Source organism: Petromyzon marinus, chromosome 25, assembly GCF_048934315.1.
Source record: "Petromyzon marinus isolate PM22_M1 ecotype Great Lakes invasive population chromosome 25, UKy_Petmar_22M1.pri1.0, whole genome shotgun sequence".
Classification (NCBI taxonomy): domain Eukaryota; kingdom Metazoa; phylum Chordata; class Hyperoartia; order Petromyzontiformes; family Petromyzontidae; genus Petromyzon; species Petromyzon marinus.
In genome coordinates, this window is record NC_133691.1 from 4,308,502 (window position 1) to 4,329,691 (window position 21,190).

Here is a 21,190-nt window from a genome sequence, read left to right on the forward strand (position 1 = left end):
AAGTGGGCACATGCCGGATGGGCTATGGATCTGCTATCAAGCCTTGATTTCATGCAAATGTGCATTTTCGTCCGTGCTTGAATGTCAACATTATGCACATCGTTTACAAGCTATATTGAAAGGTCAGTTTACGTATGAAATGGCATGTGTCACCACTACAAGCTTTAAATCACCTGAAGCAGCAGTAGGTGCGATTGGTATATATCGACTCGTGAAAGTGCTTGGTTTGACTTCTCTGCAGCAACTTGAAGAATAATTTACATAATCTGAATATTTTCAGTGTGATCTTACCTCTACCAACACTCCCAAGTTGAATGGTAATTTGGCTCACTACGGTTTTAAATTGGAACTTGAGTCGATGATTAAATCTAATCGATTAACGTGGAGATAGGCAGACGACTTTTAACGGATTTCCTATGCAGATCGTGCAATAAATTACGAGTTTGAGTTAAACATTAAAAAGGTAAAGGTTGCAGACCTGTTCAAACTTGCTGCTACTGGGCAGGTGTGTACTATATAGGAATGCAAGCACTGCATATGGTGAATGACTATTGTCCAGATCAAATGTGGAATTTTACACCCATACCTCGAGGAAAAATTGGATAATTTGTGCATAATCCTCTTTACTCCGTGGGATGTGTTACAATGTCCACGTACCTTTCCTCGTCGGAGGACATTAGGTACCACTCGTACTACACGCTATTACACTTAATGTTTTAATAGCCGTTACATAACACTGAGACCTCCTTTGCCAGTAACAAGATATAGTAATAGGTGTTTACTCTTTTATCTGGCACAAAAACTGACACCTTTATACAAGGGATCATGTTTGCAAAAACCACAACACAAGCAGTAAAAATGCAAACAAAAAAGACAATTCTGATCATATGCACTGTCCTTGAATTTGATTGGTCCGCACCCGAGACGGCTTTTTGGACTGGGCTCTAAGAAAAGCCGTCTCGGGTGTGGACCAATCAAATTAAAGGACAGTGCATATGATCAGAGTTGTCTTTGCATTTTGACTACTTGTGTTGTGGTTTTTGCAAACATGATCCCTTGTATAAAGGTGTCAGTTTTTTGTGCCAGATAAAAGGGTAAAAACCTATTACTATAGCGTTACATAAAGCATATGTTTGACCATCTGCTCAAGCTCCATCCGATCCACTGCTCCCTCCACCTCGCATCGTCACGCTCCCAAGCTCTCTGTTCCTCGAGCCGTGACTTGAGCCATATCAATGTTGGTGGCTTCCTCTTGCCCTCCTTTAACACTGCCTGTTTATTGGGTGTGACACCATTATCTGATGCCGTATGTATACTCGTCAACAGGAGGAGAAATGGCAAATCAACACTAAAACCTCGTCGTGGCTAGCGCACTACACAGCATTGGCTCTGAAATATATCGCCATGGTCAAGAATGCAATGCCCGTACAGAATTCCGAGGTCGTTTGTGATTTCCGAGTTAATTCTGAGTCTCTGATGGAGGTTTCGGCACGTGACGCTTCAACTGCACGTGGTCGCAAACACTGTAAAAGACGTCTTACCGGTTAGGTGAGGCAGTGGGAGTTATGCTTCGGAATTTCCTGCAGTTTTTCTTTGCGGTCAGTGTACTTATCGTGCCATTTATTTATATATATTCAAAGGTGTCTCTTTGTAACCTATGGCAACTTCCGTATAACTGAAGTTTACAGCACGGATAGGTTTTTTGTGTGTGTAAATGTTCCAAACGTTCAACGCGTGCTATCCTGACAACCGGCTTGCTCGAGCAAGTAAATGATGAGTTACTGAAGTCTCAATATGATCCTGCGTCCTTTATGTACGAACCCATATAATTTGAGTTTTGCGGGTTTTAACGGCGGCTAGTTTTGTTTAACTGGAATCGGCGGCAAGCCGTGCTCGACTTAAGTAACGTCTCGACTGTGCGCACCGCGACTCAATGAAGTTTGTGTTTAAATCGATGGAAAGGGGGGATCGTTAGCAGCAGACCACGATTTCCCACCTGATGACGGACGCTTGTGTTGCGCCCGAAACGTCGTGATTTATTTTATACCTACGTGACTTTACCGAAAGTACCAATGAGTAGGGGAGGGGGGGGGGATCGTCGTTAAGTAACCCACGAAAGTTCGCAGAACAGTAACAACGTTTGGAAATAATACGTTTTACCCTTTCCGGCAATGAAACAAGTGGCAGAAAGGTTAAACCTATTCTTGTTTCCCCATATACTGTATTGATACTGCAAAGAAAAAGTTCCATTTGGTAACGATGTTGATGCACATTGGGTTATGAAAGTCACTCGCGTTCCAACACGTTATTTTTTAAATATCAACAGCGGTGGGCACGCTCGTCTTATAAGCATGCGTGTCAGCAGTCGGGCATCAGCATTTGGGCAGGGGTAGAGTCGTCAGCACGGACGGACTAAATTCACTTAAAGAAAAGCACGTGCTAATAATACCGATGCTCTAAACGGACGTTAGGGGCAGTGGGCCCTCTCCATTGGCGACTTGAGTGAGCAACGAGCGGGGGCATTCAACGTTCACACGGCGGGGACAGGTCCAGCCACTCCACCTACGAAGCAGGCGATGCTGCTGCTGCTGCCGCACCAGTAGATGATTCTCATGTCATCAGCCCAGGCGATGATGATGATGGTTAACGGGCCGATACTCAAAATGTCACGACCGGCAATGAAGCTACTGTGGACCCGCGGCACACCCGATTTCAATTTACAGACCACGGCTAACGTCAGTGGCGAGCGATGTCTAAACCCTCGTCCTGCCCAAACCCCCTTCTCCAAGCCGGCGCAGACCACCAACATGATGAACAAATATACAAATGTGTCGTAAAACCCGGCTTGTCGCGTAAACGGCACGTGCCAATTCGTTACGAGTACAGCACCACCGGTGTGTTGGAGAGCCAAGCCACAACATTTACAATCTTGAGTACGACGTTTCGCCAGTAATTACAACGAGCTTCATCAGGCGACAGCCAGATTTGTGGAGAAGCCCACCTGTTTCGTTTATTTTTTAGAGGCGTAGATGTGGTGACCACGCTTCTGCGTTCTTGCACAATGGTGGGAGAGGAATTACTGAGTCTGCGTACATGATGCATTTGCATTATGCGAGCCCTTTGAACTTGTCCTTCCTGTCTATTGTGTTTATTAAAAGGCCCTAACCAACTGTAGACCCTATTGAAGTACGCTGCACCATTGTAGGTATGCGAGTAGCATGGTCGGGCTACGTACGGTGCGAATGAAGTTCAACATAGAGCGGTCCTGCGCGACCTGGTTAAGACAAAAGTTGCGTCGTTATTAATCATCGACGATGCTACGTCCTCTTCTAATTTTTTTTTAAACACAAAGCCGCGGTCATCTCTCACGGCCATGCTGTACAACGACCCATCTGGCTCCTGCACACCAAGCTCATCCATACTGCTCCGTCTCATCCGCGGTGGTCGTCCTCTGGGGGTGTTCCCTCCTTTGACCGATACTCCGTCGTTAGTCTCCATCACCCGGGCCGTCGACCCTTCCTCAACGAGCAACTTGTTCCTGCCCACAACCCACGGGTTTGCTGTAATAGTCCTAGTTGATGCCCTGTTTGTGTTTTTTTTCTTGGGGGGTTCGGCCACGTGGTCACGGCAAGTGTGTTCTCTGATCCTGTGAGTTCCCCGTTTTGTCTCTCGATTATAACTTCAAACATCTTTTCACTCTCTCTCTTCTCTCGCTCTCTCCATGCGTCCATCATTCGCTCTGCCGAGAAGGAAACGCGCCTTTAAACTCCGTGTGACATCGTTGGGGGGTGGGGGGTGTGGGGGAAGAGGGCGGTCCGGTCAATGCGAGAGCTCTGTGTTGCTATGAGATGAACTTCACATAAAGTCTGCTTGCGTCTGCCATCCGCGGGGAAACACTGCTGCTTGCTGCTTGCTTAGACTATCGTGTCGGAGAAGGCGACAATCAGTACGTAATTATTTTAAAACAACGTGTTGTTTACCCTGTAGAAGATGTGTCTGTGTGTGCTGTTTATCTCATGAGGCAGGTAAGTTGTAAAATATGTGGGTGTAAGCTGAGCTATGGTGAACCACACCATAGCCGCCGTTTGTTGGGAGGAGTGGGTTAAAGTCGTGTGGTTATTGCGATAGTCCTGGACGTTAATACCAACGTGTAGCGTGCTGTAGAGAGAGAGAGCGAGGAGGAACCACACGATCTTGATTTGAAGCTTTCGTGACTGCAGGAATCCATACTCTTTGGTTCTTTCGGTAAAGTCACGTAGGTATAAAATAAAATAAAACACATCACGACGTTTCGATCGCAACACAAGCGGGGGCGGAACCAGGATTTTCAGCCCGGGTGACATTCAACAAATGTTAATTTCAAGAATGATTAAGAGAGTCAGGCTGTTGAACTAGACGACATCGGTTGGCGACACACTCTGACAATGAAGTTGCACGGAGTCCGCCAGACCGAGTGTCGTACACATACGCAGAATGTTTCAGATTTTTCGATTTTTTTATATTTTTTCGCGGGTGACAATTGTCTACCGTGTCACCCCCCCTGGCTCTGCCCCTGAACACAAGCGGTCATCATCAGACGAGCTAATGCAGCAGCAGCAAGGCACGCGGTGTGGCCCGCCCGCGCGCTACCAACAACAATTTCCCGAGCTCTGCGGTCCTCGATACGTGAAAGGCGTTATCGGCCAATTACTTGAGTGTTTACGCGTGGGAGGAAACCCGTAGCACCCGGAGAAAACCCCTACGCGTGCGAAGGGGTAACGCGATCTCACTCAGACGAAACAGGTGAGAGTCCCATTTGCTGTACTGTGGTATGCATGTATGTATGTGTGACCGTATGTTGAACTTCTTTCACACCGTGCTAATCGGAGGTGCTGAAATATATAGTTCATTGACGGCGTGCGATTGACTCGGCATGGGGAGCCTTTCATCCTGTCGTGGATTGTCAAAGCGCCGTAATGTATTGTGCATTGTTATAATTTTTCATTAAATATATCGAGGTAACTGCTATGTCGTAATTTCTGGTGGTGTGATTCACAAGTGTATGTCCGTGTTAGTGTGTATGATTGATACCCATGTTATGTATAATACCCTACAAAGTCGTCACAATTTGTTGCCTAATCCTTTTTACGTGAATAATGACAGTAAATTATATCCCACGCAGTATCAGGATTTTACGCAACTCGAATTATTTCTGTCGTACGCGCGAGCTATAGAGCTGTCCAAGTAAAGGGGCATGTTTCTCCATAGTACAGGTTTTTTTTGGTATCTTTTTATTCAAATAGCTTTGCACACAATGAACAGATGGAGTGTGACGGAAAGTAACTGAGTAGTAGGTGTGGTGTGCGTGCATGCCAGGCGGGCGTGGGAACTGATTTGGGGAGTTTCCGCGGACGAAGCTGCCCACGGCGCTCGACCTACTGCCACGAACCTCGTGGTTGACAAACGCGGCACGCGTAAGATCGACACGTTAGCAGCGGGGCGGGTGAATTCGTTGTGTGGATGGCCCCTGGCCGGCTAAATATTTGTACAATGGGCTAGCAGCTGAGTGTTGAGCAGTTCAACAAAGTGGCTGTTCAAAGATATGCCGGCGTCAATCCATCACCCGGCGGCTGGCCTCTTCTTAAATGCATCCTCATGCTGTGATAATTTTTTAAAGGATTTACTTGGGACAAATTTGAACCCAATACGCAGAATTCTAGTTCAACAATTAGCAACAGTGTGCGTTGTTTACGTATTTGATAGAATGCGGTGCAATTGACAAGAGTATCATATTTTGAAACTCTGTTCAAGAAATCACTTGGTGATCCTTAACTAAAGAAGGTGTGCTTAATGCAATCAAGGAGGAAAATTTCGTACCGAAAAAAGACTCGCGGATACAAACGGAGACATTAACAGGACGGTCAAGTCAGCCATGAGAACTGGATTGAGTTTCAGACTTTCAAGGTAGCAGTGGAGAACACATTATCTCGATGCATACATCCATCTTGTAAGCGCGTGCCAAGTAATACGATGCACCCAATTTCATTGTACCAGCCGAGTTTGTTTCACAGTTGAATATTTGAAAAGTCACAACATTTAAGTTACCAACCAAGAGCCTCGAGTTCGATTCCCCGCCATGGATTTCACTGGTGGCGAGTCATTATCTAAAGCGGTTCTGGCTCCCCACACAATGTCTATCAGTTTATTTAGGTATAGCCCTGTGAGCCATTCGGCTCTTGAATCGGGTGCAACCACAACAAACAAAAAAACAAAACACGAACAAGAAAAACATCTTAAAGTGACTATGTGTGACTGTGCAAACAGAAAATCCATGGAAAAAAAACCAGCAAAAATATTCCTGAAAAAAGCACCGTACACCACCAACGCTGTGTGCAAAAAATCCCAGTGGGATGCAAGTCAAACAACAACAACCACCATAAAAAAAACTAAGATTAAGGCCACCAGTCTAACTCCGTACTACAACAAAACAAACATGTCCAAACCAAAAAAACGTTTTCCAAATCACCAAAAAATAAAGCCATAATTGCAACGTAACAGTGATCACAAGGACTGACCTACAGCGTGGTGAAACATGGTCAAATAACCTCCATAACCCACACGATGTGGGAGGACTTCATCCAGCAGTGGATTGACAAAGCTATTTGATTTTTTTTTACTTATTTAATTTACGATGTTCATGTAAAGTGAGATTTTTGTTGGTGTAAATATGATGTGACGTGAATCCATCACAACAGGCAAGAGTACTGGCAATTATTTTTAGAGACACGCTTTTCTCTAACTGGAGTGCGCAATAAGTTAATAATATCCCGTTTTTTTTTAATAGCGAAACTACCGGGAAGTACACCGCGTTTGCCCGGGGGGGAAATATATTTAAAAACTTCAGAAAACTGAAAAACATAACATATACAAATGAAAATATAACTTTGATCATTACCTCATTAATTAAAATAAAACCCAACGCGCGGTGGGAAAAAAATAAACTTACGCTCGCGCGCCAAGATTAAATTCTTTAAATCGCGGAAAGGAATCCAGTCCTGTATGCGGGTTGACGCCACACACTTCATGGTCATCCCCCCCCCCTCCAAAAAAAAAATACAAAAGTACATTTTTATACGTTTTACATTGTGTACAGTATGGGAGCTAGCCACATGGCAAATTAAAAGTTTGTTACATATTTCCCCCCGCCCCGCAGCCGCGCATTTGTGCGGGATACACGGCCTACGCGGAGGGTGGGGGGGCGTGACGTCAGCAGGCATACTACACGCTACCGCATGCGGGTGACATGACAGAGATGTGACGTCACCGCTCACTTGCCGTGCAAAATATAAACCATTACTGCGCCCCCCCCCCCAAAAAAAAATACAGAAGTCTATTATTATTATTTTTGCATGGTGTACAGTCTGGAAAGTACCCACATGGCAAATTTCAAATTTGTTGCATGTCGGGAAGTATGCTAAACATTTTGAACAGACAAACAATCACAAATTTCCCTTTTATATATAGACAATCAAAGGTAAAGAAAACCCAGCAATGTAATACAATGCATTATTAGACATTATTGTAAAAAATAAAAAGTCCATCCTATGTGTTAGTTAATTTTTTAAAATATATATTAGGCAGGAAATTCGTTTTCAAATTTTGATTTTTCTCTGGGGGGGGGGACCCCCAGACCCCCTGGAAGATTTGCCCCCCCCCCAAATTTGACACCATGGCTACGGCCTTGCTGTAGACACACAAAACTTTCAGGGTGCGTACGGCAGTAAACGACTGAAATAATACATCAATGTTGCGCGAAGAACGCCTTAGACCTGCAACACATTTGTTTTTCACTTTACCCGCGATCAGCAGGCACACTCCATTACGCTTCCGCACGCGGGTCACATGACAGACGTGACGTCCCAGTTTACTTGCCGTGCAAAATGTATGCATTTTGCGCCCCCTGCCCCCCCAAAAAATAAACAAAAGTCTATTTTTATATTTTTTGCATGGTGTACAGTCAGGAAAGTACCCACATTGCAAATTTCAAGTTTGTTGCATGTCGGGAAGTACGCTAAACATTTTGAACAGACATACATAGTCACAAATTTCCCTTTTATATTTATAGATGTATGCAACTGCATAACACAACGCTGTGCCTTTCGCAAGCAAGGAGGCGCATAGATTCAAAATGATCAGCCAATGAATGATGTCCATACCGTGTGGAAGCAAAACGGAGTAGCCGTAGAAACCCCATACGAGCGAGGTGGTGGGCAACACTCCATACAGATTGGACAGATGGAGATGAGTCCACATTCTCTGGACCATCTTCTCCTCGACCCCCCACGGGAAGGGAGTTTCACAACATTTTGTGTGGTCCACCAACTCTCGCCTACACAGTGGTGGGTTATAGGCATATGTCACCACCGCATGCCTCATTTTATGTTAATTTCACGATCGTTTTTATGTGGAACTTGACTTTTTGGGCAGTTGACTAAAGTTGTCGTTTCGTACAGCTACACTTCTGCATTTCAGTCACAGCGGAAACCAAGCTGGTAACGATATACTGTTATAAAAGAAGCAGATGACTGGATATATTTTGCTCCTCTGCCATGGTGAGAGATTAGATCATCATCATCGTCGGTCATGATTGACCCACTGCTTGATGAAGGCCTCCCCAAGCAGATGCTGCATCTTACAAAATCACAATAGACAGATGGCATTCATGAGAAATGCTTGTTTATGAAATTCACCCCTCACCGATAAGGGATATTTAAAAAAAATCACTATTGTTAATTGATGATGGTTTTGTGATGTAAATTTTACGATGAATTGACTGTTGGTTTTCATATTTACTGTATTTGTTTTGGTACCTTGGTCTCCCTTTAAAAGGAGACTTTGTCTCAGTGGACTCCCACCCGGTGTAAACAAACATTGTATTCATAAAGTGATTTAGCACTTGATAAAATTCTGATTAAGTGGTACTGGTCGCTAGATGTGGAGTGTGGGGTGTAGTTTAACATGCAGTTCACATTTGTGCGTATGTAAGATATTGCAGAGTGTAGGGAGCGGTAATGTAATGTTTATAATGCTGCGCTACAAACCCAGTGACGACAATCTTAACCGGTTTTGGGCCTCTTTTAGGTCGATTCAGCCTCAAAATTAATACGATGTGTAAACATTGCCAAGAGGGAGACAAAGGCGGCTAGGTGTGGCACTGGCCACCCACTCCCTTGTGTACTATGCCATCCTTCATAGGTGCTCGCTCACAGTGCTTGCCCCAACAGTCTGTTAAGGCTGGGGATCTTTGTCTTTGTATTGATACTGCAGTGAGAAGTGGTGGTGTAGTAAGTAGTGCCCTGTGCTACGAACCCAGAGACCTGAGTTTGATTTCCAACCACTGTTAACACCAGTGCCAAGTGATATAAAAAAACGAAAAGAAAAGTGGCTGCATGTGGTGCTGAACTCACCACCTCCTCGTGTGCCGTTATGCCCCAAAGGTCTATGTAATATACACGGGGGACCTTTGTCTTTGTGATTCTGCAGTCGTGCCCATTGCAATCGCTCGGGTAGAGGACTCACAGGCTGGAGCTGCAGCTCAGAACTCAGGGGGACGCGATGTCTAAGCGCAATAAGGTACGTCTTTGTTGAACTCAGTATGTGCGTGCGTGGTGATGTAATCGATGAATATACGTGATGGGTGGCCCAAATATTTTCAGAATATCAGAACATTTATTAACGAGGGGTGTCATTCGATTCATCCGGTTCAGTAGGGCAGGAAACCACAGACAAGTTGGAAGGCAGCCAGATACCTGCAACAACAATTGCCCAAGCTGTGATTCGCCATTAGGGGGGACTGGAAACGAGCTATCTCGAATGTTCCCATTTAGAAAATGTGGACTCTGAGACCGGCGCACAATGGCCGACGCTTTGCGAAATGCATCGAGGGATCTTTGACGTCCACTGCGACGCAGGTGGCGCGTGCATTTTTGTTTATTTGATTGCGGTTAATACATCGGCTGTATTAATCAGGGCGGCCGCTGGATTTGAACCGTGCAACGAGCAGTTGAACGCCCAACCGCAGGATGTCGCCACCCGTTTAATCAACAACTGGCTCTAAAGTGTTAAAACAATGACCTAATGAGTTGGTAGCGCCCCCACTGCATTGAATTAAAATGACAAAATTAAACATCTCGGGTGGCACATATTGCGTATTCGTAAGCAATGAAAGTTATTATCCAATAGCAATCATGATCAGCAACGGTATTCTTATTAAATGTAAGGTGGTTGCTGAGGTGGGAAGTCACCACGTGATACTGCCCTCCCTCGAATGACTGCTATTCCTCCTCAAAGGAGTGATTTGAGACTGTTTCGCTGTTCCTGACTAATGGGGCCCTATGTTTGAAAAAAAAATAATATAACAAAAATACGTGTACTTAACACAATTGTTTAACGTGCATAATGAGCTCTCCAAATGAAATCCTTTGATCGAACAAGAAAAAAATCACGATCGTTTCCGTACAACTCAAAAGCCACGCGGTCCCATGTGGCCCATTAACTGTGCCCGATGGCTTCCATTATTAAAAACCAAATGGTTACACCGCTCATGTGAGGCCCTGATGTTTGATTTCTCTTTCTCGCCCTGCATTGTAACTGACACACGCGCGCGTTTTTTTGTTGTTGCTGTGTAGCATGCACTGAACAATGAGGAACAGATCGAGCTGCTGGAGGCCGTAAAGATGGGGAAGCTGACGGTGGAGGAAGCCGTGCGGATGGCCAACAGCCTGGCGCAGGGCAGCAAGGCAACTGACATGGTCAACGGGCTTTGTTGTTGTTGTTGTTTAAACCACACGGAGACTTTCCTCTCCCCCCCCCCCCTCATTCGCCTGCCGCCTGCCCCCCATCACTGGTCAATGCATTGTCAAAAATAGCCGCTCTAGAGCAGCTAAGCACATCACCAAACTTGGAAGCCCTCTGCACGGCTTCTCCCTCTAGTGGGCATTGATTTTATGACCATCCAATTCGGGCATTCAGAGGCCCCCTTCACCCCCACCACCTTTTATTTTTCCTCCTCCTACTTCCCCCGCCCCGTCCCTCCCCCTAGAGGATTATTCGAGTTAAGGAAGTCGACCCCAGTAATGCATAGTTTATTGAAACACATGGCACATACAGGTTAAAAACATACTAACAACTCCTTACTCACTAACAACTCCTTACTAACAACTCCTTATTTACTAACAACTCCTTACTTACTAACAACTCCTTACTTACTAACTCCTTACTTACTAACAACTCCTTACTTACTAACAACTCCTTACTTACTAACTCCTTACTCACTAACAACTCCTCGCTTAATAACAACTCCTTACTTACTAACAACTTCTTACTTACTAACAACTCCTTACTTGCTAACAACTCCTTACTTACTAACTCCTTACTTACTAGCAACTCCTTACTTACTAACAACTCCTTACTTACTAACAACTCCTTACTCACTAACAACTACTTACTAACAACTACTTACTAACAACTCCTTACTTACTAACAACTCCTTACCAACAACTCCTTACTCACTAACAACTCCTTACTCACTAACAACTCCTTACTAACAACTCCTTACTCATTAACAACTCCTTACTTACTAACAACTCCTTACTTACTAACAACTCCTTACTCACTAACAACTCCTTACTAACAACTACTTACTTACTAACAACTCCTTACTTACTAACAACTCCTTCCCAACAACTCCTTACTCACTAACAACTCCTTACTCACTAACAACTCCTTACTAACAACTCCTTACTCACTAACAACTCCTTACTTACTAACAACTCCTTACTTACTAACAACTCCTTACTAATAACTCCTTACTCACTAACAACTCCTTACTCACTAACAAATCCTTACTAACAACTCCTTACTTACTAACAACTCCTTACTTACTAACAACTCCTTAATCACTAACAACTCCTTACTAACAACTCCTTACTCACTAACAACTCCTTACTCACTAACAACTCCTTACTAACAACTCCTTACTCACTAACAACTCCTTACTTACTACCAACTCCTTACTTACTAACAACTCCTTACTTACTAACAACTCCTTACTAACAACTCCTTACTTACTAACAACTTCTTACTTACTAACAACTCCTTACTAACAACTCCTTACTTACTAACAACTCCTTACTAACAACTCCTTACTTACTAACAACTCCTTACTCACTAACAACTCCTTACTAACAACTCCTTGCTTACTAACAACTCCTCACTTACTAACAACTCCTTACTTACTAACAACTCCTTACTTACTAACTCCTTACTTACTAGCAACTCCTTACTTACTAACAACTCCTTACTTACTAACAACTCCTTACTCACTAACAACTCCTTACTAACAACTACTTACTTACTAGCAACTCCTTACTTACTAACAACTCCTTACCAACAACTCCTTACTCACTAACAACTCCTTACTCACTAACAACTCCTTACTAACAACTCCTTACTCACTAACAACTCCTTACTTACTAACAACTCCTTAATTACTAACAACTCCTTACTAACAACTTCTTACTTACTAACAACTCCTTACTCACTAACAACTCCTTGCTTACTAACAACTCCTTAATTACTAACAACTCCTTACTAACAACTCCTTACTTACTAACAACTCCTTACTCACTAACAACTCCGTACTTACTAACAACTCCTTAATTACTAACAACTCCTTACTAACAACTCCTTACTAACAACTCCTTACTTACTAACAACTCCTTACTAACAACTCCTTACTCACTAACAACTCCTTACTTACTACCAACTCCTTACTTACTAACAACTCCTTACTTACTAACAACTCCTTACTAACAACTGCTTACTAACAACTCCTTACTAACAACTCCTCTATCATTTTTTATTGCTGGAGGGGGTTGCCCCCCCCCCCCCCCCCCCCCACCTGAAAATCCTGGCTCCGCCATTGCCTACTGTTATGATAAACTTCTTCTTGTCTTCATCACCATCATCATCAAGCATGATCCACTGCTAGATGAAGGCCTCCCTAAGTTATCACCATTCCAATCCGAGTGCACAACAATCCACCTAGCTCCTGCACGTGACCTGGTCTCATCGCCGCATCTTAAGCACATTCCCTCCTTTGGCTGCCACTCCACAATCAAAGTTGACCAGCACTGAACCCTTTTTAGCGACGTATCCGGCCAGTCTGCTTTCAAAGACGATGCATACATTATAATTATCGGAGCATGTTTGTTAGTTTGCATGCTTTCCCACAAGTATGTGTGGTTAATGCAAACTTGATCGCCTTGCAAAAGGGTGTTTGGACATCTCGACACCTGTTTCTATTGCCAGAAAGGGTCACATCTATTCTTATATTTTTCGTAATGATTTGACACTGGCAAAAGTGGTCCCATAGACAAAGTCTGCTTACTTTTCTGAGCCGTCAGTAAGATGTCCCTGACATCTCATCCGCGCGTTCCTCTCTCCGTGCCTCGGCTCGAGTCCGGGCGTGCGCCTCTCTGCGCCTATTTTCTTTTTCTGTGCACTCTTCAAACTTCAGCTTTTCTTTCGTTTTCTTCATCGGTGTCCACGCGCCCGATCCACGTTTCACACACAGCGGGTTATGCACGCGCACCGCTCGAAAACGTTTACTACCCAGACGCTTGTCGTCGATATCCGATGATGATTCAAAAAACACGTGCAAGCGAACGGAAAGCACGCGACGGGTGGGGAACGCTGGCTGCAGCGTGTTGAGCTCAAGCGTGCCGAGACGAGAGAGAGTTTTTGCGCAGGAGAGGAACCCGAAATATAGAACCCACCAGCGCCTTTCTTTCCCTACAAGCTGTCGCGAGTTCCCCCCGTGAAGCTCCCTTCACTCCCTCCTCCTGCATAATTAAAACGCTCAGTATTTGGCCGAAAAAAAACATCTTAATAGATGCAGGAGTGCAGAGCTTGGGAAGTAGTTGGCGGCGGTTCGTTGCCCGACCTTGCCACTTCGTCCATGGTTCCACCTCGCACCTCTTGAGAGCGAGTGAATACCGTGCGGCGAGTTACAAGTTGAAATGACGATGATGATTATGGACGCACATTTTGGCTTTCTCAGGAACTGCCGTGGCAGTGGTGCAGATACACAGGCCACAGATACGTCGCAGGCTGTAATTAAAACAAACACGCACACGCTGTCTCGCACCGCCACTACAATCTCGTGTCGTGCCAGTTTCATAAGTTACACTCGCCAACAGCACTTGCCCCAACAGTCTGTGCGGTGGAATATTGGATCTTATCGAGGATGTTTATGTACCTTCGCTGCTTTTAACCCTTGGCCACGCCGGTGTGCTCACCACAGCGAACGTGTCCGTTTTCCCCGCCAGGTGGGAGAAAGCGACGTGTACAACTTCAATGTTTACAAATACAACAAGTTCCGGCAGAGGCAGAAAAGGATCTTACAGGTGGGAGGACGTTCTTTCTCAAAGCATTCACCAAGGGGGAGCATCGAATAGCACCGCAACAATGGCATTTGGTATCTGAACCTGACTTGGGCTACCACTAGATGAGCTCAGCCTCAAAATTAGTACACGGTGCAAGTGGGGTGGACACCAATATGTAAAGCCGTCTCTGGTGCTGGCCACACCACCTCCTCTTGCACCACGCTGTTATTGATAGGTGCTCGCTAACAGCCGGTTTGTATTTTTCTTTATATTCGTTATACTTTCCAACTAAAGTTGAAAGCGTCTGTACGTTAGCTCTGTCTACCTGTCGCGTTGCTATTAAGGCTTTACCCGATAGAACACCAACCAAATTGAATTTTGATTTAAAGCTTTCGTGACTGCAGTGATTCATATTCTTGGTTCTTTCGGTAAAGTCACGTTGAAGGGATAACAATAAAATAATATATATATATAAAACAATAAAATTCTCACGACGTTTCGTGATAATTGTATTGTTTTATGTATATTTTATTATTTTATTGTTATCCCTTCAACGTGACTTTACCGAAAGAACCAAGAATACCAACCAAATTGGTCAAGGGGCCTTCTTAAACTTGGAGACAACAGAACGACGCAAAAAAAGGAGTCGTGTCTGAGTTGTGCCCCTGTCGGCCGAGGCGCGTCCCTGTCCAGAAGAGCCACGGTCTGAACCCAATTGTCTCATCGCGGCTTACGGACATTCTAAGACTTCTTTTGCCGCTGGCGCAACCGCTGTCCCTCTCGAGGCCAAATGAATAAATGAATACTCCTGAGAGACGAGCGCATGTTGGGGCAGTATTACATGGTCCCAGAGTGTGCGTGGAGCGTTCTACCTTGGTAGGATTTAGCTTCGCGTCGATTGTATTGTCAAGGACTCTGTGAATGAAAAGCACTGCAGAAGTATTTATGAATGATGAACTCCTTTCTGCAGCCATCTGGAACGCTCTTCCGATATTGGGCAGCCATTGGAGCTATACACTTTTAAATCTCTATTGAAAACTAATTTCTTTAGCACTGATTTTTGTGTTTAGTTTGTTGCCCTTTCCCCGCAATTTCCGATTATCACGGTTGGCTACGTATGGTGCAAAAGAAGTCCTACATACATACGTGCGCCGTACGCAAGCTAACCGTGCTAAAATGGAAAAAGTAAATAAACGATTGCGACGTTTGACGGCGACGTTCTCTCGCCGTGGGTGCCACCCGATGGCCCCCCCCACCCACCCACCCCCGCCCTCCCCCCGCCCCAGGTGGACTTCTCCGAGAAGGTCTTGTGCAACATCTCGAAGGGCGCTGTGCACAAGCGCTTCCCGTTCGCCGAGCTGGGGTCGTGCGAAGGCCAGGAAGGGCTGCGCCTCACGCTGTACTTCACGCAGCACCACGAGTACGAGCTCGAGGTCACCTCCGACTTCGACAAGACCCAGGTGCCCGCACCTCTCTTTGGGGTTACCGCAGGGCTTGACCCCTCGCTAAGCACCAGTAATTCCCAGCCGTGCCTGGGGGTGGCGGCACTTGACTGGTAGCCGCGGCCGTGATGGGAAGTAGACTCGATGCAGCGCCTTAGGTGCAAAAATGTTTTTCCGGGTCACCGGAAGACCGGACTGCTGAGAGTAGAAGGGACTTGAGTCATAGCCACGGCCAGAGTGAGAGGTGTATTGGACGTTTGTGCGCCGGGTGTGGAAATTTTTTTTTCCAGGTCACTGACCCGGACCGACATGTCTGGAATTTTTAAGCTCTCGGTGGGCGCTGGGTAGGCAGGGGGTACCGATTCGCGGATTAAAATCTAATTCCTATGGTCACAATGAATGCATTGAAGAGTGCACGTACGAATCGACAATTTTCTACGATGTATGGAACTGCTATTTTCTGGTCACCTCTCACAGCCCCAGTGTATTTTGGAGTTTTACACAAACTACTTAACCCACCCGCCCTGACCCATAAAGTTGTGGCTCACAGCAACACGCCAGCACACCTTGTGGCCACGTGACAGTTCCGTTTGTTAAAACTTTCCGTTGCGCGTCCATCAGATCCTGCGACTCGCCCACCTCATCCTGAACCAGAACAAGGCCCTCTGCCAGGAGCAAGAGGTGACTTTGCCCGGTGCTCAACCCCCAACGAGTGTGAGGGTGGTCAAGGAGGGAGAGGCCCTGCTGAGAAAGGGAGGTTTGGCTTCGGTAAAGTGGGTGAGGTGAGCACCGTTTACGTCCCGTTCATTTTCAATGCTCGTTCAATCCTCACCGAAGGAACTCTGCTAACGTTTTAGCAGCTTTGTGTGAATTGTTTTGAGGTTGGCAGTGGCAGATTTGTTGTCAAACTACGTTTTGCTTTGTGTCAGTTTTTCAACTTTGTTAAAGGTTTTGTGTTCATTGCAGTTCCAAGCGTTTCGTTGATTACACGTAACAATTACCTTTGAACACTGTGAATTTGTGTTTTCCCTCTGGTACCAACCATTTTCACAAGTTTCCCTTGAAATATGAACATTTGCAAGTGTAGGTCATTGTGTGCAGGCATCGTTTGTCCAGCCTTGCCAAGTATGAAAACCTACCCACAAATGACTCAATTGGAATATACGTGGCAGTTATCGCCCCCATGCTCTGAAAACCTGCCGGGACCCTCCGTAAAAAGGGTCTAGATACCCATCGAGGCTTTCCTGGATAAACAGGCGTGATGTGACACATGTAAACTGTTTAAATCACGACATGCGTCAGACAGAGTCTATTTTCATAATAAAGGTTTTTGGGTTAGATCGCGTTTATTTATAAATGTGTCGTATAAAAACCGGGAGCAAGCGAGGGCTTTACCATTCTGGCGAATTGCTTGATGATGCTGGATGTATTTACCAGCGAAACGTCGTACTCAAACTGTAAATGTGGATTAACTCTTCAACACACCGGTGGGCTGAAGTAGTGAATTATTTGTCTTTTGTCAACGTGACACTTTTTTTTGCTGATTGGCCGTGTCGGGTGGTGGAGGGTTACGACACATTTATAAATAAACGCGATCTAACCCAAAAACCTTTATTATGAATAATATTGGTCGCGAAAGCCTACGTGTTAAACAGAGTCTATTTTGTCAGGGTATAATTGTGAGGTGCGATACCCGCTCAACGCAGTTGTACATCGCAAATATACATTTACGCAATACATTTAGATCGTCAAAAACTTTGTGCCATTGACACAGCGGACTGGTGCCACGTATGTACGTACGTGGGCATGTTGAACTTAATTCGCACCGTACGTAGCCAACCGCCCTCATCGGAGGTGCGCGGGAAGGACAGCAAAAAGCATCACGCAGACAGACGCCGGAAGCGACGGCAGCAGATGCGATCACGCGGGCCATTTAAAAAAACAAACCAAAAAAAAACCACCGCATCGTTGCCATCGTCTTCATTGGGAATGCGTGCAGGGTGTGGCTGGAGCTGTCTCGGTCAGACCTGAGCTTCTACCCGAGCGAAAGGCGGCAGGGGAACCTGGGGAAGCTCGCCGCCTTGACGGGAGAAGCCCCCCCGGAGGTCTGCGTGGCTCCGTGCATTGTGCACCTGTCCACGCCGGGGGTGGAGGCCTACGCGGACAGCCTGGCCGACTCCTTCTGCGTGTCCACCAACAAGAACCTCTACACGTAGGGCAGTGGCGGCGTGCGCGTGTGTGCATTCAAACGAAATGCCGTGTTTTTGTCACGTGGGGCGCCGTAGTGGCGAGATGTTAACTCTCTCGCCTGCTCTCTCTCGCCATGGTCGCGTGGATTTTTCTCCATGGTCCCTCCGGTTTTTCCCTCCAAGTTTAGAATCAACATCACGCGTTCTAGAGTTTTTGGCTGCTATTTATTTCTACGTGATAAGCCACTCGGTTGAGCGATCATTGGTGGCCAGGTTGCTTCTGAAAATAGCTATACAGCTCAAGTGGGCCTTACCTGGTAAAATAAAATTTTTGTTTAGTTTAGTGTGCCCCCCCTCCCCCCCACTGTTGTGATTTTATACATGTAGTTAGGAGACTTAGTTTGATTGTCTGTCGATCGATCTAGTCATCTCTTGGTTGCAGCACCTGCTCGAGTAACCTGCCTATTCTCCAGTCGAGTAAACACAACTGTGGACTGAATATTTTCACCACGGCAAAACTTATGGGGTGTTCGAAATTTACGAACTCTCATTAGATTCCTCTTAAACTTAACGTTATAATTTGGTAATGCTATTCTGTGAAATGACGCCAAACACAGGTAATATATGGGGGACAAATGGAGCCTTTGGAGGCATGTAAAATCTTGTATAATGCTTCTTGCCTAATGAGGTTATTACTTATTCTGGATGTCATATCGACACAAAATGTACAGCCCATTGTCAATCGCAGCCCTAATTCCCAGCAATGGCATGGGTTGTTTTCGAGCGATATCTGAAATGGTCTTGGGTGCGTCCCCGCTTCACCAAGCCACATCGACCCCGGTAACTCACACAGTCCTTTATCCCGCGTTCGATCGATAAACAAGTTTAATGGCGGCAATTTTTTATCGTGAAGATTGATTTCTTTTCTGGTGGGGGGGCAGATTTCGCCTGGCTCTGAACAGCGCGCACCGCGATGACTTTGCCGAGGAGCGTGACCACTGGGTGCGCGAAATCGAGTCCGTGTGCCGGGGCTACAAACGGATGTCTCACACCCCGACAAACGCCTCCGCCCCCGTCCGCGACGACGCCACCGCCGCCGCCGCCACCAGCAGCACGGTCGCACCCCCAGCGGCACCGCCCGCAGAGGAAGGTCCCGGAGCTCCGGCGCCCGCCGATCCCGACTGCGGCGACGAAGACGGCGGCTTGAGCATCCCGGCGGCGGCCGGGAACGCGGCTCCCGGGGGGAGCTCGGCGAACGGCGCGCCAGGCTGGGCTGCTCCCGAAGCGCCGAGCTCGGACGACGAGCCGCTGTCCGGCAGGCCCGCGGCGTACCGGAGCGACCGCGCTCCAGGCGTCGAGCCGCCGTACGTTCGGAGCCACGGGGACGGCGATGTCGGCGGGGACGGCGCGTGGAGCCAGACCCCGGACGAGCCGGACATGCCGCTCTTCTCCTGCTTGAAGCCAAGCGAGCCCCGGGACGTGCCCGCCGTCGTGCCGTCGCGCGCCGCGCCCGGGCTGCCCCCGGTCGCGCCGCCGCCTCCGGTGTTCTACACGAAGCTGCGGGCCGATGAGGTGGTGCGGACCAAGGCCCTGCACTGGGACCCCGTGCAGTCCGACAGGGTGAGGGACGGGCGCACGCCTCGGCGCGAGCGTCGCCGCCCGTTGCTGTCCCCGGGCAGGAGTTGAACGCCGTGAACCACCGCGTCGCCAACTCCCAGGCCACGACAAAGACAATTATCCCCTATAGAGTCTGAACAGACTTTTGGGGCAAGTGATGTTGGCGAACACCTGTGAAGGCCAGCATAACGATAATAATAATAATAGCTTCATATTCTTGGTTCTTTCGGTAAAGTCACGTAGAAGGGAAACAATAAAATAGCAATTTTTTTATTATTTTATAAAAATATGTATTTTTTTTGTATTATTTTATTGTTTCCCTTCTACGTGACTTTAGCGAAAGAACCAAGAATATGAATCCCTGCAGTCACGAAAGCTTTGAATCAAAATAATAGCTTCATTTTATATAGCGTCATTCATACCAACATTGTATATAGTGTCATTCATACCAACAGCATGGCACACGAGATGGTGGGTGGCCAGCGCTGTACCCAGCTGCCTTTGTCTCCCATGTGGCGATATTTAAACATCGCACCAGGTACTCATTTGAGGCTGAGTCTACCTAGGGGAGGCCCAGGACTGGTTCAGATCATTATCAGTGGTGTTGGCCGTGAGCAGGAATCGAATTCAGGTTGCCGGGTTCGTAGTGCAGCGTGCTACCTCTCCCCACCACTGTATACACACAAAGACAAAGATCACCCATATAGCCTCAACAGACTGTTGAGGCAAGTGTTGTTAGCGAGCGCCTATGAAGGCCGGCACGGCACATGAGGGGGTGGGTGGCCAACACCACGCTCGGCCGCCTTTGTCTCCCCAGTGGTGATGTTTACACACCACACCAGGTACTCATTTGAGGCTGAGTTGATTTAGGGGAGGCCAATGACCGGTTCAGATATGTAATCATCACTGGTTTTTCTGTGAGCGGGAATCGAACTCGGGTCGCCGGGTTGGTAGCGCAGCACGCTAACCGCTACACGACCGCTCCCCACTGCTGTTTGCAACGAAGTGGCGATGACATCACCACGGTGCTCATGCCATGCTCGGTGAACTTTGATGCCACGTGAAGTGTCCAAGGCTCACTGGCAGGAGGTCACGGAACAAACCCCCCCCAGGTGCCATGGGCTGACTGACTGAGATGGCTTGCAGATGCACCTTTGTGTGCTTCCACACACATACACGCGCACACTCACTGATACGGACGCGTGTGTCCGTATAGATCGCTAAGTCCATGTGGGCTCAGATGCGCGGGGACGTTGGTGCGCTGGACCTGGTCCGCCTTCGGGATACCTTCCGTCTGGAGACATTGCAGGGGTCCATCATCCCCACATCCCAGCCAACGGCACAGATCTTGCTGAACTCCAAGGTGGCGCAGAACTTCTGTAAGTGTGGCCGCCGGTGCCAAACTCAAACACAATGGAAACGCCGGGTAGGGGTTTCCAAATTCCAGCTCGTGGTGTGTGCGGTGCGTGCAGTGTGTGGCTCTGCATGGTGTGCGTGGTGGGCAGTGTGTGGGGTA

General features: G+C 46.8%; 1 protein-coding gene across 3 annotated transcripts in view; it reads left to right on the top strand.

Moving 5' to 3' along the window:
• The first annotated feature begins 74 nt into the window (after nt 1-74).
• The window catches only part of LOC116945944 (disheveled-associated activator of morphogenesis 2-like), a 32,525-nt gene continuing 11,409 nt past the window's right edge, over nt 75-21,190 (top strand). Inside the window, exons 1-10 of one of the 3 annotated variants that reach the window (XM_076069651.1) lie at nt 75-3,946; nt 4,564-4,782; nt 9,523-9,612; nt 10,668-10,790; nt 14,370-14,447; nt 15,713-15,886; nt 16,490-16,650; nt 17,868-18,080; nt 18,999-19,677; nt 20,891-21,053. In XM_076069651.1, coding sequence (XP_075925766.1) covers nt 9,595-9,612; nt 10,668-10,790; nt 14,370-14,447; nt 15,713-15,886; nt 16,490-16,650; nt 17,868-18,080; nt 18,999-19,677; nt 20,891-21,053 — 1,609 coding nt within the window. In that variant the 5' untranslated portion in view covers nt 75-3,946; nt 4,564-4,782; nt 9,523-9,594. Of the gene's footprint in view, nt 3,947-4,563; nt 4,783-9,522; nt 9,613-10,667; nt 10,791-14,369; nt 14,448-15,712; nt 15,887-16,026; nt 16,202-16,489; nt 16,651-17,867; nt 18,081-18,998; nt 19,678-20,890; nt 21,054-21,190 lie in introns of those variants that run through there. The other 2 variants (XM_032960646.2, XM_032960648.2) reach the window with 2 other exon arrangements.